This window comes from Lytechinus pictus, chromosome 11 (assembly GCF_037042905.1).
Source record: "Lytechinus pictus isolate F3 Inbred chromosome 11, Lp3.0, whole genome shotgun sequence".
NCBI classification, from domain to species: Eukaryota; Metazoa; Echinodermata; class Echinoidea; order Temnopleuroida; family Toxopneustidae; genus Lytechinus; species Lytechinus pictus.
Genome location: NC_087255.1, coordinates 15,934,982 through 15,952,909, shown reverse-complemented (window position 1 = coordinate 15,952,909; position 17,928 = coordinate 15,934,982). Strand labels below are relative to the sequence as shown.

The window sequence follows — 17,928 nt, the reverse complement described above, 5'->3', positions numbered from 1 at the left end:
CATGTAACCATGTAGTAATGACCCCTAAGTACCCCTGATGTAATAAACAATACACATGTACCCCTTCAGTAAGCCCTTTCATCTCTGTCAACCCAATGTTATACCCTAATGCACATGCTCTGTATACTTTATTCTGTCCCAAAATTGTGTTCTTCATACTAATCAGTCGCTGATGAGCCTTAGGGTGAAACAGTCTGTACGACTAGCTTAGTTAAGCAATCCAACCAATAAATTATTAATATATAAATATATATATATATATATATATATATATATATATATATATATATATACGATGAAATAACGAAGTATGTCCCCCGTCACGGAAAGAAAATAATAATCAAACTAAATGAAGAATAGTCAAAGAATGCTCAAATATTCCACTTTAACTATTTTCGTCTTTAATTCTTCAGAAAGTGAAATATTGATTCACAACAAATTCATACAAAAATTGCGCTCTAGCGCAATATACTAAGCATGTATACGCTGATGAGATGCGTTGCGTAGCAACGGAATCATTATGTTATCATCATTACGTAATTTACGTCATAATCTAAAACGCTATGCTCAAAAGACGTAATTTACGTCATAATCTGAAGCGCTATGATCAAAAGATATTTCATTATTATTTACACCCATTAAAAGAATTAATGGTTAGTCCATTTCCATTTTTATTCTTTACGAATAATATAATGTTAAGGCCTATTCAACTCCGGCTGAAATATGTCAATGAAATGTTTCTTTTATTTTACCTTCGTTTTCATTGTCTGTTTTTAATTTGTAAAAAGGTATAACTTAAATTCTGGAGTTATTCCTTTTGCACATATTGATATGTGTTTACTTACATTGAGAATTTGATATTTTTTCTCTCTCATGTGTTGACGGTGGAGGGTCGTTCTATTCCTCAAAATACCTCCTATTTCTCCAATATATTTTTTCCACATCCGTTACAGGTCATGCAATATATCAAATTCCGAGATGTGCATGAAAATGAATCTTTCAATTTGAATGTTTTTTTATTATCATTGTTTTTAAATTCTAACTTATCCGTAGTAGGCATATATGGGCACGTTTTACATAGTTTATTATCACATTTTTTCGTCCCTCCTTGTGATTTGTCTAACGATGCTTTTGTCAAAATTTTCTTCAAGTTAGGAACTTGTCTTTTGCTTGCAACATAATTAGTTTTATCAAATAAGAAAAGGCGTACATCATATTAAACTTTGAGTACAAAACAAGTTATTTATATAGAATGAACCTCCACCGTCAACACATAAGAGAGAAAAAAACGTAAATTACGTGATGATGATAACATAATGATTCCGTTGCTACGCAACGCATCTCATCAGCGTATACATGCTTAGTATATGGCGCTAGAGCGCAATTTTTGTATGAATTTGTTGTGAATCAATATTTCACTTTCTGAAGAATTAAAGACGAAACTAGTTAAAGTGGAATATTTGAGCATTCTTTGACTATTCTTCATCTAGTTTGATTATTATATATATATATATATATATAGGCAAATCACCTTGTATGATTATTCTTATTCATTTCCCCCTTTTTCCAAATCACCTCGCAAACCATAATCGATTTTGAATCGGATGCATGAACCCAATTGCATCATGTACTCCTATGATGATTTTTTAAAGGTATAATTTGATTTGTATTATTTTAATGATCAATCAAATCCGAAGAGGATGGCTAATGCAACTCCCTAAGTTGTTTATCAAAATCCCCCGTTTTTAACACTAAAACAAACTAGTACATTATTCATATCATTATTTAGGAAAAGTATAGTATTGACAAAATCGTCTGAAAGAAAAGCATATCAAATATTTAAAACCAAGGCATTAAATCACTAAGATGAAATGTATGCAAACGATCGTTAACATACTAAACATATATTGTTCAATGAATAATGTTGTTTGTATGAACTATATTTACACAAAAACCAATGATCAACATTGCAACCACATTAATCATCAATAAATATGCTTATACTACATGGATTCTGTGCAAACCATATTCAAATTTTGATCGAGTTCTCGCTACTAAAGCAATCGGTTGACTAAAGCCGTTGTTTCTTGTATCGCTCTCTTCAGTGTGATTGTTATTCTATTGTTATCAGTCACTTGCTTCAATCATATATCCTAACCAGGAACAAAATAATGTTAGAAGCTCATTTTAAGAAAAGAAGATGAGGAAGCGGAATTCATCAAAAACTTACATTTACAAGTAAACAATAGCATATATATTTTTTCCATATTTTATATTATTGTATTATCATTATTATTAGTAGTAGTAGTCGAAGTAATAGTAGAAGTAGTAGTAATAGTAGTAGTAGTAGTAGTTGTAGTAGTAGTTGTAGAGTAGTAGTAGTAGTAGTAGTAGTACTAGTAGTAGTAGTAATCATGGTAATAGCAGTATCTTTTCTACAGTATTTCTATTCCATTTTTTTTTGGGGGGGGGTAGGTGAATATTAAAACCATCTATAAAAATCACATCATTTGTAAACTCACAATATAGAGTCATATCTGCTAATATTTGTTCTGTTACATGAAATAGAATCTCATTCAAAGTCCACTTTACATCGTTTACACATGATAAACACACTCAATTAACACATTGCATTCTTGTGACGAAATCCTATAAACATAATCACAATTAAAAGATATATGCAAAATAGTGTCATGATAATCCTGAATACAGCAATAGTTGGTAAATATTTGAATAATACATGCCAAATGGTAAATAAATCGTATCTCTGAACACTGCAAAACACCGGTGTAAATTACACATCAGCCTGGTATCTATATCGGTCCACACCAGAGAGGTTTTGAAGCAACACCAGTCTGGCGTTAGGCTAACACCAATGTGTCATTTAAGCAACACCAATTAGTGTTATACCAATATCGGTTTGATTCTTATCTGGTGTTGTTTCAACGCATCTCTGGTGTTGACCGAAATAGATACCGGGCTGGTGTTTAATTAACACCGACGTGGATAACTCACTAAAGAAAATTAGGTTATTCGTGGTATAAACATACTATGAGGAGAATAAAAACCCGTCTTTTGGATCTCCAAAGGAACATTTTGCTCATCATGATATACATGTTATGAAAAGTTTGCATATTATCATGGACATAAAGGTTACAAATAGAAGTATTCCAAGCAACATAATATTGTGTTCTGTCAAACGGATTTTGCATGAAGGAATATGGGTACACGGTGAATACCGGTTGTCGAGCTTCTTCATTCACAAAAAAGTGTTACAAATGCCAGGATTTTTCTGAAGTACAAATGTTTGATCCGGTCAACACACTATCACAAAAGTTTTTCTCTCAAAAGGAATGTATGCAAATACTCAATTGGCTGCAAGAAAATAGAAGAATACTTTGTTATGGACCGAAAGAAAACATCCTGTATAATGGCAAAGGGGGAAAAAGAGATAATTATGCAGGGGCTACCTTGTCGGATTATTGACCGACTTTACTTTTCTCTAGCGTTTATGCATATTGTCACATTGGCCTAATTAACAATCTTAGATATCTTAAAATAACCATGTTTGTATCCGACCTGTACACGCTAACTATGGAGAATATGTTCATTTGTGAAAGAAGGGATCACACGAAATATTTTGAATGTTGTATACACATGTAGGCATACCTCAATGGTCTTGAACGCTGAGAGTGAGCTATTTATACCATTGTAATTAACATAATTAATGTTATATAATTAATATTACTTTCATTAATGTGTAGGGGCCTGTTGCATAAAACTTTTTACCTGAGAAAACTCTGGTAAAAACTGAAAACTAAGGTTAGTCTGATTTTTCCCATTGACTTTAACACAGGGCAAAAACTTAGGTAAAAACAACCTGAGTTTTCTCAGGTAAAAAGTTTTATGCAACGGGCTCCAGGTGTATTAGCGTGTAGTTTTTCTTAAAAAGACGAAAAAATCAATTAAAACGATAATGAAAAACGTATCATATAATTACCATACCTTTTAGTTGGTTAGGAAAAAAACAATATTTTCAAACCACACGATTTTTATCATGTATAAAGATGAATGTCTATTTCGGTTCGGGTAACTTCTTTTGATATTGTTCTTATTGCAGGAAATATTTGGTAGGCCTAATGGTCAATTAAAAGTTCTGCTTGGTCAGATACAGGCCTGTAGGGAGTATGATATATGGGCATTACGATGTCGCGATGGAACAGCCGGAAATCTGTAACCGAATTTTCCAAATTATTTATACGTTTAACTGTTGCAGGTCTGTCGTATCGTGGTGATAGACCAAAAAGGGACCCTCCTTCACCAGGGAACTAGGGCAGCTGAACCAGAGACATGGCTGTTGAGCAGAGGCCGAGATGGAGATGCTGCTTCAGAGCCTTGGTGATCACCATAGTGTTTCTAGTGGAAGGCATCCATGGTATCAGGCATGGCCCACTATCATCGTACCTAAGAGGGGTGTTCATGGTTGGACCAGACCTGGAACTCAATCAGATGGTGGTCGGTAATGACAGCGGAACTGCCTTCGTCTACCTCGGTGGACTATCAAGGCTATATCAGCTTGACTTGGATCTGAGCCTGCAACGACAGGAAAGCACGCTACCAAACGATACGGTCCTATGTGAAAACCCTGAATGCTCCTTTGAGACCAAGATTCTGGAAATAGCACCATCACCTATCGGAAAGCTCATCCAGTGTGGTGGACCAGAAGGAAGATGTGAACTGAGAAACTTGATGGATATATCAAGAGAACTGGGCTATATTAACATATCGGTTGTGAATGATGGTCGTTCAGTCGGGGTTGTTGCAATCACACCATTCGGTCCGCCAGACCAAGAGATATTTGTGGTTGCCACATCGATTGATTCAAACAACCCTGGACCAGTTGGTTTACCAATTTCACAGAGGATACTACAAGATAATATCTTTCAAATGTTATTTGAACAAAATAGGGCTATATCGGGAATCATTTCCACTGTCGATTACATCCAAGCACTTTCATGGACCCGAAATTCTGCACCCGACTACAACTTCTTCATTGTACACAGTGACTCGGAGTCGAGACGACTCGGCAGACTCTGTGTTGAAAATCTCCAGTTTGAGCTGAACTCATATTCTGAAATCATTTTGTCCTGTCAATTATATACTATTTTACAGTCAGCATATATCGATTCTAATGATACACTTTATGGGGTGTTCACGAATGGAACCCACTCTGCACTCTGTTCTTACGCCATGGATGATATTCAGGAGAAGTTTATAGATGCCGCATGTGGCTGTGTTACAAGCGACTATCCAAGCTGCAATGGAACAGCAATATCCTACCTGGCAACGAATGCGCTTTGTTCTCCTTCTCCTTCGGTGAGTATCCCTTCCTTATGAGCCTTCATGAAGATTAAAGAAGAAAAAAAAGACCAGAAAGAAAATTAGACCATAAATGATGTAGGATAAATGATGAAATAAAAATGAAGAAATCAGTAAAGCAATATACAATATATATTATAGGCCGTCTTCTACTACTACTACCACCACTACTACTACTACTACTACTACTACTACTACTACTACTACTACTACTACTACTACTACTACTACTACTACTTCTACTACTACCGCTGCTGCTGCTAGTACTACTACTTCTAATGATAATATTATTAATAATTACTTCTTATGATGGACGTTCCACAGTTAAAGTAAAATCCATGTAATTTTCACCAACTTTGCACATATATACTTTAGCACGTGAATATTACAAATATGCAAAAATTAACAAGGGTCAATGTGCTTGATTTTTTGCTAGTATAGAGCTTCAAAGTTCACCTAAATTGACGTTCTTAAGAATTGCGCATTCAAAAGAGTTTGAAATTTTTAGACCTCACGCGATCCCAAATTCGGGGTCATATTCGTCAAACTTTGCAGTAATGCAGAGTAAAGTATTTTTAAATTGTAGAGGTATTAAGAAAATGGTCCATGGAATCAGTGGCGTAGCTAGGATTTTTTTCCTGGGGGGGCACTGGGGGGTCCTTGCTTTTTCAGGGGGGGCACCATTTTTTCGGTGTGTGTGTATGTGTCACAAGGGCGGATCCGACTTTCGCCAATAGGGGACGGTGCCCGAAATTATCTTCACCTATATTTTCCCCGATCAGTCACTTCTTAGTTTTATTCTTATAAAACAACATTAACATGAAATAATCTCATAAGCCTTATAAAAAGTGCGAGCGCGAAGCGCGAGCGATTTTTTTTTTACTTTCATGTATTTTGTCCTGAAAATGTAATATTCTGGGCAATGTTATGTGTGATCCTGAACAAGATTCGTATGTAACTAGATGGTTACTGCGAACGCCAAGCGCGAGCAGAAATTTTTATTAACTGTTCTAGCATTATCGAAAAGGGACCTGTTAAGGACTGCTTACAGTTACCCACGAAGACGGTATATATTTCAATAATGCGAGCGCGAAGCGCGAGCAAATTTTTTTGACATTCCGACCTAAAAATGGTCATTCTAAGCACTTTTTGTATTAATAAATGGGATAGGTATGTAACTAAACAATTGATGCGAGCGCGAAGCGCGAGAGGTAGAAAATTGAGATTTCAGACCTAAAAGCGGGACACTCTGTTCATATTTTGTAAATCATAAATAGGATATAGTTAATTGGGTATCATTAATAATGCGATCATGAAGCGTGAGCAGACAATTATTGATATCCTGATGTGATACTAGATAATTTAAGTACATTTTAAATAAAGAACACGCAGGCTATCGCGCATGTTTTAGATTTAGACCTAGAATCTGGGCATTCTGAATACATTTGTTTATTGGAACATTATGGAATCCACCTAGACAATATGAACTTGGCAAATCAAACAATGTGACCACGCAGCGTGAGCTTAAAATGCTGATATGTAGACCATAAAAACGGACATTTTACATTTGTAAATGAAAAAAAAATAATGAAAGCTCGATGTCCGAGCTAATATATGTTTTGTATATAGACTTCAAAACTTGCTCCATATCAGCCTATTGAGCAAGATATGAATCTCATCGAACAGGCAATTCTGGCGCGAAGCGCAAGCAAAAATTTTATATGGTAACATGAAAGATTTTTTTTGCAAGTCTTCCCCTAATTATTTCATTCACTCGTCTTCCTCCTCTTATTTTCCTCTTCTTTGTTTTTCTTCTGTCTTTCTTCTTCTTTTCTTTTCTTCTTTCTCCCTTTTTTTTTTTGCTCTGCCAATTTTTCTCAGGGGGGGCACCTGGGGGGGCACACCAAATCTCAGGGGGGGCACGTGCCCCCCCATGCCCCCCCGTAGCTACGCCACTGCATGGAATAATTCCAGTTTATTAGCTTCATAAAATAAAACATCGGATGTGCAGTTAGAGTGCAGAAAATGAGAAAAATCAGCCTATACCTACAGCTGATTAATCACCTGTCCATCCATTGTGACGAAAGTGCGCAGAGTGTAAAATGTGCGCAGATCATGATGCGCACAAACATGACTGTGGAACGTCCTTAAGCGCTTTTTCAAAAGTTACAAAGTGCTGTACAATTGACAAAACATATACAATCGGTAAAAACGTAAATAAAACAACCCAAAATGAAACACTACTTGCAATACATATAAACAAATGAGATTTAAGCATCTAAACACGTCAATAAAATACTACTACTACTACTACTACTACTACTACTACTACTACTACTACTACTACTACTACTACTACTACTACTACTCTTACTACTACTACTACTACTACTACTACTACTACTACTACTACTACTACTACTACTACTACTACTTCTACTACCTCTTCTACTTCTGCTCAAACTATTACTACTACTACTACTACTACTACTACTACTACTACTACTACTACTACTACTACTACCACCACCACTACTACTACTATTACTACTGTACTAATGTGTGATATTTGTGCATAAAAGTATAATTCTTCCGTAATGGAAAATAAGTAATTTAAATCAATTTAGCTTACTTTTGTTCGGTCCCTCGTTGTCAGCAGGTCAAGTAAAGATATAGACAGAATATTTACAGACAGGGTAATTGAACTTTGCTTATAATGTTGACGTTTTAAGGCATAATGATGCATAATTGCCATTGTAAGTGACACCAAGCCAATTTCAAACTATAGAAAATTAACACACATACATGCACAACCACACAAATCATTATACCAATTTGGATGCCTAGAATCAGTAAATTTCTCAACTTTTCAATCTCGATCTTGATCTCCAGATTAATACGCATTAAATACCCAGCCTTGAAATTACAATTTTACGTTTTCTTCAAAGAGAAATCCCCCGTCATTACTGTAATTATTTGCTATGCTCCCCGTCAATTACAATAATTATTTTTATGCTCCATCTTCAAATCACGGAAAAGGTGATGATCTAAAAAGTTATTATTTTGTTTAGACCATGTTGACTTGCAAATTAATAATTAATAGATATTTTCTATCAATCTGTGGCAGACTTCAACACCGTAGAAACGCAGTTTAAAATTTTACCAAACGCTGTTTACCATATAAAGCTTACAGTAGTTGTTTAAAAGTTTAAACACTTGTTTAAAGCCATTTAAAATCTACAGTAAGTTTCATATAGTAAACAATGCTGTATAAACATTTTAAACAGCGTTTATACTCTGCACATCTTTATTATATATTCTTTCGCACTTTTTACTTCTGATTTATTTGAGTGCCATTAATAGTTTGTTATTTGTTTTCGTTTTATGAATAGAGTAACGAAACAAGGGAATCTATTTCAGGACAGCACCAGTGTGGGGATGACGACCTTCCACTCTTATTCAGTTATGCACAGGGTACTATACCCATTGAAGGAAATCTTCTTGAAGAAGCTTTGCCCGGGGTAGATTCTTCTATTGTTACCTTGGAGAAAGAGAATATCACCGTTGCCTTGGTGACTACTTCATCTGTTTTAAATACGACTCTCAACAAGGTAGTATATTTTATGCACTTTATAGTTATTAAGTGGTTTTGAATAAATGATTTTTTTTCCTTCAAAATTATATCTTAATCCCAACTGGAAAAAACACAGTGTCCAACAGTGTGTTCACAGTATGAACCCCAATCTGAAATCACTTTCACACTGTCAAATTTGAGCATTTCAATAGTGGGAATGACATATTCACATTGTCGGCCATGTGAACACGATGTGAACAGTCACACTGTCGAGGTGTCCACAGTGGGAAAATATCTCCACACTGTTGAAATAGAGCATTATAGGAGTGTGAATAATATCTTCACATTGTCCACTATGTGAATACACTACGATCACACTGTGTGATACTGTGTGCTTTCCAGCAGGGAATGATAGGTATCTCCCTTTCATTGACAACCATCAACTCCATCATTAAAAATGGTAAAGTTCAAAGAATCTTTTTCAATTTCAACGAATAGGAAAAATATGATGACTCCTATTCGAAAAAAAATAATTCACTGGAAATCTCGTAAAAGCATGAAACAAGAAACATACGGTATGTCAAACCACTTTCACGTCTTCTGTTTTCTTTATATATATATAAAGAAAGAAAGGCTTTGAGAAAGTATAGAGGGAATTATTTACCCGAGGTTGGACTGGCATTGTATTTATTGTATCCCTGAAGAAGACGTATGTTTAACGTCGAAAATTTGGAATTCAAAATAAACTGTTGGAACTAAGTACAATGCATTACCACTTTGCCTCATTAATATCTTCTATGTCCAACACGCGGAATGTAATATCGTTTTATATATAAATACATATATAAATACATATATATATATATATATATATATATATAAATAAATGTGTAAAGTTAAACATGTACAACAGCTTTGGCAACTCTTTTATTTAAATATTGTAAAGAAATGGATGAAGAGAACAATGGTAGGCGTAGCTTAAATCAAGGTTCCCCAGAGCTATCTACCCTTTGGAAAAATTGGTGATGCCGAAAAAATGTCTCTGCCGGGAATCGAACCCGGGCCCCGTACTTTGAACGCCGGTGCCTTAACCACTAGACCACAGAGACGGGTTAGTGGCTAGGGCGACCCCGATCCGATTGACCGTCAGATAGACAGATTTTCGACACTATACCAATTATAATTTCCTTTGTCGGGTGAAGGTGGGTTTCGAACAATGACAAGCCGCCATGCTTCAGCTGGATCAAAGCTATTGCTTTGATACAGTACACGAGAAAGTATACAAGTGTGTAAAGTTATACATGTACAACAGCTTTGGCAACTCTTTTATCTAAATATTGTAAAGAAATGGATGAAGAGAACAATGGTAGGCGTAGCCTTTTCCAAAGGGTAGATAGCTCTGGGGAACCTTGATTTAAGCTACGCCTACCATTGTTCTCTTCATCCATTTCTTTACAATATATATATATATATATATATATATATATATTTATATATACATTATATACCAGGAGGTCGGGGGTCCAAACCTCGGCCGCGTCAGACCAAAAGACGTTAAAAGATGGGAGTTGCTGCTATTGCTACCCTGTTTGGCGTTCAACGATTAAAGGGATAGAGCCTCGTCGTCGATCTGCCGCTGCACAGCGGCTGCCGGGCCCACGATCAATTGGGCAAAGCAAATTTTCGGAGTATTGAATTTCATCTCCATTTCGAACAATAAAATATGGATTTTCCTCATTTTTTCATATATACAGTGCGTCCCAGAAAAAAACGAAACCGATATTTATCAATGATTTATCATAACTTGATTATAAATACAATAGACAAATGACCTACCATTGTAAAGCTTAGATTCTCCTCTTTCATCTAAAATTACTTAGATTATTTCTCATTCACGCATGAGTGAGCAAAAACAATTTGAAGAGGGGATGCCAAAAAGTCATTTGGCGGGCTGTATCTGGGTTTTAAAAAAAAAACCACGTTTAAAAAAAAATTCAATGTCTGCTTTTTAATTTGATACCTCAATTACAGAAAATGGTCAAGAAATAACAAAGTTCTGGTAATTTGAAATAAGGCTTGAATTTCAATAATTTCATAAAATAAAGAGGTTTTACAGGCTAGCGTTCAAACTCACTCGACACTTCGTTTTGTTGACGACCAGCCATGCATTAAGTCTTTTGTTAACCATGCGATAGCTTCTGTGGGAAACCGGTCAAAACACGTTTATTTAATGAAATTATGGAAATACAAGCATTGTTTCGAGGAAAATAACTTTTTTACTTCTTGATCAATTTTTGTGATTAAGGTATCAAATAAAAGAGCAGATATTGAACTTTTTGGGCATGTGATTATCTTTTTGAAATTCAGATACCCCTCGCCAAATTAGTTTTTGGTATCCTTTCTTCAAATTGTTTTTGCTCACTCATGCGTGAATGAGGAATAATTTAAGTAATATCAGATGAAAGAGGAGATTCTATAAGCTTTACAATGGTAGGTCATTTGTCTATTGCATTTGTGATTAAGTTATGATAAATCATCGCTTAATCTAGGTTTCGTTTTTTCTGGGACGCACTGTATATATATATATACATACACACATTAGCAACATACACACCAGTACACATATTATTAAAATATCAGGCTTTGAGAAAGTATAGAGGGAACTATTTACCCGAGGTTGGACTGTCAATACATGTTTAACTATTTTTCCATCTTAGAAAATAGTAATACATGAGAGGGATAATTATTTGGGGGCATAATAATTGATTCATAGTATATCACTCAATGTTATCTTCGCCCTATTATCTACTTCTCTGATTAAAAATGTGAATATTATACAAAACATGGTAACTAAAAATGATGAAAATGGTAATAACTAATTCGAATAAAGTAAGTACAATATGGTTGCATTGTAGATCCACGTGATCTCGGACAACACAGGACGATTGTACGAGAGAGTAAGCTTAAATACGACAGGGAGTGTACTCACCGATGTCCATATTGATCAGGAGAAAGAAGAACTCTTCATACTTACCAACTATGAGGTACATATTACCCCCCCCCCACAAAAAAATCATCCTTAAAACCTCTGTTTACTTGAAATCCATCAAGTTTCACAATTTCCTCTTTCACTCTTGTCATTATTTGCTTCCTTGTCATAATTAGGCCTTGTATAATTGTTTTAATTATCATTGTCATCACAATTTTCATCATCTTCATTAGAGTTATTATTATTATCATTATTATTATCATTATTACTACTACTACTACTACTACTACTACTACTACTACTACTACTACTACTACTACTACTACCATCACTACTACTACTACTACTACTACTATCACTATAAATTTGATCATTTTCATCAAAATCATCATTTTTATTTTTATTAATGTCATCATTATTACTATTTTGGAGGTTCCGTGGCCGAGTGGTCTAAGGATTTTGACTAGACACGTGAAAGTCCGGGGTTTCTCGTTTACGAACAATTCATGTCCGTCAGCAATGCATTTAATCAACAGTGCTCTTTTATTTCTACATTCACATAAGTGCAAATACGCATTCTTGCTAATTATGTGGAAACTTGTTGAAAATATCATTATTTTGATTGTTTTGACTTGTCTAAAATCATTATTTGTTCAGGTAATGAAAGTGGCTGCCCTCAATTGTAGCCAATACTATACATTCCGTATGTGCATCGATCTACAAAACTCTGGTGGGGATCCTTTCTGCGGCTGGTGTACAGAAGAATATAAGTAAGTGATTTTTTCACATCAAATCCATCAGGATTATCTCAAAACAATCGAATAATCGTGTATGTGATCACGTAATCCTACTATTCGTTCATTTGTATTGCTATTTGGAGGGTGGGGGCGGAAGAAAAGCCGTTTTTCATGATATACTTTCGAGAATAAAAGTCACCCATATCGACTATTTCTGCCCCCACTTTAATAGCAACCCTGACCCCCTTGATTTCTTATAAACATTGAAATGGAGAAAGGGAATGATTAATATGAATATCATATATGGTTGGGCATGTATGCCTTTTTTAAAAGAGACCAAAGAAATGCCCAATTAAAGAACCACCATTAAGATTTATTTTCTATTGTCTTACAGGTGCAGTAGACTGACCGAGTGTACTAACAACGGTTCTGAATGGAGACAATACCATCAAATATGTACTTCCCAGGATAATGAAGTCTCCTGTCTTGACATAGCAGACCCTGGCGACGGTATAGGTGAGTCTTTAAAGTCAATAGCTTAAAAATGTTCCAAGATCAGCAGGGGGCAGGGGGAGGGGTAGCCAAAGAAGAAATCTTATGTTTATTCGATTTCAAGAACATTTGCCTTAATAAAATGATCAAACCAATGCTGACCATCACTAGGACAACCACTATCATCACAATCACCACCACCATCACCATCATCACCACCACCACCACAGTCACGATCACCACCATCATCATCATAATTATCATCATCATCATCATGATGATCATTATCATCATCATTTTCATCATCATCATAATCTTTATTAGCACCACGGCCACCATCACCACCACCATCATCACCGTCATCATGGTCATTATTTCATTATTGCGATACAATGAGCATCTCCCACATCATACTGGTATCACTTCTCGATGCATCGTGCTTCTAACCAGAGCATAATTCATGGTTTCGATTTTCATTTACGACGGTCAGATTGTACGGTGCCAACTTTTCCAGCCCGCCTGCTTACATCCTCAATGGGGTGTCTACCTGGAAGTGTCGTACCGTTTGGGACAGTTTGCAGTTTCTTTTGTGATCCTGGATACAATTTAACAGGGGCCGAGGATACTATAACCTGCATAATATACACTTCAGAATTCGTACTCCCAACTTGCCAAGGTAAGGGTAAAATGATTATTGTATATTAAGAAAATGATTAACATATACATGTTAGCACACAAATGTCATCTTTATTAGAATTAGATCAATAATATAAGAGAAGAACTCGGAAATCAGCTGGAAATATTTATAGTTTTTATTCAACGCAAAGTCTATATCCAACGAAATATCAGTATGAATGACAAAAACAAACAAAACCGCTTGAAACAAAGCAAGATATTATTGTACAGAAATGATGTTCCGTTTTACCAACTCCTATATGGGAAAGATACACATTTATTACAAATTGTAAAAGTTTTATAAAAGTACAAAAGACACTTGTATTTCAGTGTATTGACATCGATGCCAAACTTGCAAGTAGAGGAAGGGCTGGACTCTAAGGTAGGGAAAGTCTCTGTACGGCAAACACATCAAGATGTAGTTTCCTGAAATAAAAATTATTAGATCCTGAAGGTGTATCTCTTTTCAAATTCCAGAAAAGAATAGTGCAATGTTCCACACCCACACGATGCGCACACACACCTGTCCAAGAACACATACTCTCTCACACACTACACTCAAGCAAATACCCAAACACATACACATGGGCATCCACCTACAAGGCAGGCACATACACACCCTCACACACACACACACACACACACACACACACACACCCTACTTCGCACCCTCCATCTCCTCCCGCACACGCGCGCGCATCTCAAAATAGTTTACTGGATGTCGGTAACATTTTATTTTCCAGCGTATTTGTCGAAGCAAGTATTGCCTCATATTTATCTTTTTCATACCTTTTCTTCTTTTACTTCTTCTTTCTTCTATTGACTTGGATCATGCAGATGTAACTCCACCTAACATCATGTGTGCACCAAACATCACCCTACCAACATTACCCGGACTTAACTATTCCACAGTAACTATCCCCCAGCCTAACGTTTCAGATGAAGTCGGGACTATAGAATTTACTAACGCCACTTTAGAAGCTGACCTGATCATTGGACTTCATGAAATCATCTTTCAGGCCACAGATGACGCTGGAAATGCAGCTTTCTGTAGTCTGTTTGTATTGGTAGAAGGTAACAAAAGCTAAGATGGATGAGAGTGGTTTTATCAAACTATATTAGTCATCTTAAATCTTGGAAAAAAAATCTGCGAAAAGGATTACTTTAAATCGCGTCAAGTGCAATGCCCACTCGCATCATTGAAATGAGAAAACTTCCATGGATGGTCATACCTGAATAATTGTGAAGCACTTTGAGCAGTCGTAAATTAATAAAGCGCTAAATGAATGTCAATTATTATTATTATTATTCTCATACCATTGCGAATGTGTCGTGGTCTAGTAGTTCTGTCTCTTGTCTTTCAAGCAGAAGGGTCGCTGGTTCGAATTCAATTAAGCCACCTCGTGTTTTCCGAGCAAGAGAATTTCCTACATTGCGCTTTTTTTAAGATAGCACAACTATTTTCACAAATTCATGGTTTTATTATTTTTTTTTTCTTTCATAGAAAGATTTTATTCAAAATCAAACACGAAAGCAATTCAATTTACAAAAAAATCATGAAGCGAACATGTTTACAACAACTGTACATGCGTACTATTATCTATTGATAAAACAAAATAATGATGTTTTTGACTAAGAACCCTTTCAATTTCACAATAGCGTTTCAATACGTTCTTAAAAGAACTAAAACACAACCGATCTCCCTTACAACGTGTCGAAAAAATAAAATATAGAATATAACGGTTTACAGTAGAGTATTGAGCGTCAGGGCAACCAAAAATAAATTCTTATTCAAATACACGTCATTGTTCAAATAAGAGGTTTGGAAGTTTTGAATGAATTGTTGAGTTACAGGGCAGTCCCAAAACAGATGTGAAATGCTTTCAACAGAGGAAGAACAAAATGTACATAAATTAGATTTAGACAAGCCAATATCGTAAAGTTGTTTGTTCACCCCCATTATCCGATTGAAAAGTTTATATTGAAAGTAGCGGAGTTTTGTTGGTTTTATGTTAGCATGACGAATTATGGCATCACTGAGATCGCACAACCCGAAGCCTGTATTATTCAAACAATTAAAAAAAAAAGGGTCTGTATGTTTTTATGATACCCTCTACCAACTTTGATGGATTTAATTATGTTAAATGGACTATTCAAGATATCCTCTGTTACCTGAATACACTCGCATTCATGTAAGTTCGGGCACCATAGTTTCCAAACAGTTCCTTTCTCGACCATGTCAACCGTACACCTACAAAGGCTTATTTGTACATTGGTTAAAAATACCTTGGGTTTCATTTATGGTGATGATTAACATTATTTTTGTATAGCGCTTATCACAAAACATGTCTCTAAGTGCTTAACTTTTATGTATTGAAGAAGTGATTACCTCCCAATGACTTAAGACTATCTGAAATACATTTCTTTATTTTGCAACATCATATTCATACCATCATTGCAGTTCCTAGTACCACAGGATATGGGCTTTTGTGCGTGAATGTGCGTGTTCGTAAGAGTGTGGGGTTGGGTATGTGCCCCGGGTATGTGCGCAACTTTTTGTCCGATATGGTATCGCATAGAACTGCATGAATTAAACAAAAAACAAAAAAATGCCTAAAATACCTATCGAAATCAATCTCAAGTTAAGATAAGGAATAAAGCGAAATATGTTTCATGTAATTGTACATTCATTCCTAGAAACGCTGAACCTGCTGAACGATATTTTAAGTCGGTTACATCATTCCACTTTACATTTTCTTAATCATTTTTTCAAATACTTACTTTCGCGTTAACAGATCGGGAGTTACCGAATATCACCTGCCCAGATAACATCACTGTACCTAACGAACCTGGTAAATACAATGCTAATGTGACCTGGGATGAACCGATCATTAGTGACAATTCTGGTCAGTTCTCTTCATTTGGAACTCACGACTCGGGCACAGTATTTTCTGCAGAAATCACGTTAGAGGTGTACTACTATGTCACTGATTTCAGTGGTAACCTCGCCGAGTGCTCGTTCTTTGTGACAGTTGAAGGCAAGTTGTGATTTTCTTTTGCTCCTGGTATGACAAATTGTAGTCAAAGTTCCCCTCTATCTACCATCTTGGTACCTTTGCCGATAACACTATCATACCTACACCACATTGCTTCCAATTAATGCTTCATTCATGTATCCACAACTTTCAAATTGAGCTTCCGTGCATTCAATATCTGTATTTTAGAAGATACTGGGTATTAGTTTAAAATCCATCCATTCCTTGTTCTTATTTGATTTTCTTACTTTCTCACTCTCTTAATAGGCCCCATGTATTATCATGTATTGAAAAGGGACCCTTTGGTAATCAGTTTCTACATCACTGTCAATAGTTTATAAGACATTAATGAGAAAATTAAACAATTGATTTAATAAATATCATTTTCGACATTTCTAGACGAGTTTGTATAAAATTGTCAAACCTTAAGGCAATTAAGGACCCCGACTGGACATCAAATTGAATCTGACAAATCATATATAAATCAAAAGCTTATAAACTGCTAAACACAGTGATGCAATGTTTACCATGTTTACTCATTTTCACCGCTTATTGGCTGAGTATTTCTCTAAAGAAAATTTCCTTCGAAAGTATGCTTTATGTTTTTTTCACCGGCCTCAGATCCGTGATGTCATTCTGTGTAAAAAGTGTTGTGATTCCTTAGGGATGTACACACAATAATCGGCGAGATTTTTTCTTTCAAGATTTCATTTGGTTTTCTTTACTTCTTTCACATGTTTGAAATATCATATGTCTTTTCCTGCAATGTCAAATTGATGAAATGTACAGTTTTTGCCACATTCTATTTCCCGCTTATTTGGTGCAGCTTTCCAATTCTATTTACATTCAGATTGTGTGTAGATTTCTTTCTCAATAAGGGCCAAAGAAAGAAAGAAGTAAAGAGTTTCATGTTTCCATCCTTAAGATTACTGAATAATTATTGACAGAGCAAATTGAAAAAAAAAAACGAATTCATAATCTGTAAATTTGTTTTAAAAATCCTTTCTACAAACCTAAGGAGTCACAACCCTCCTGAGAGACCTGGCA

At 35.5% G+C, this 17,928-nt stretch overlaps 1 protein-coding gene across 2 annotated transcripts in view; it reads left to right on the top strand.

The window, feature by feature from the left end:
* Nucleotides 1–4,275: 4,275 nt before the first annotated feature.
* LOC129270881 (uncharacterized) overlaps nucleotides 4,276–17,928 on the top strand; it is an 88,135-nt gene continuing 74,482 nt past the window's right edge. For both annotated transcript variants that reach the window (XM_064106862.1, XM_064106861.1), the window contains exons 1-8: nucleotides 4,276–5,376; nucleotides 8,772–8,990; nucleotides 11,869–11,997; nucleotides 12,600–12,712; nucleotides 13,074–13,195; nucleotides 13,662–13,847; nucleotides 14,684–14,920; nucleotides 16,642–16,884. In XM_064106862.1, coding sequence (XP_063962932.1) covers nucleotides 4,351–5,376; nucleotides 8,772–8,990; nucleotides 11,869–11,997; nucleotides 12,600–12,712; nucleotides 13,074–13,195; nucleotides 13,662–13,847; nucleotides 14,684–14,920; nucleotides 16,642–16,884 — 2,275 coding nt within the window. In that variant the 5' untranslated portion in view covers nucleotides 4,276–4,350. The remainder of the gene's footprint in view (nucleotides 5,377–8,771; nucleotides 8,991–11,868; nucleotides 11,998–12,599; nucleotides 12,713–13,073; nucleotides 13,196–13,661; nucleotides 13,848–14,683; nucleotides 14,921–16,641; nucleotides 16,885–17,928) is intronic.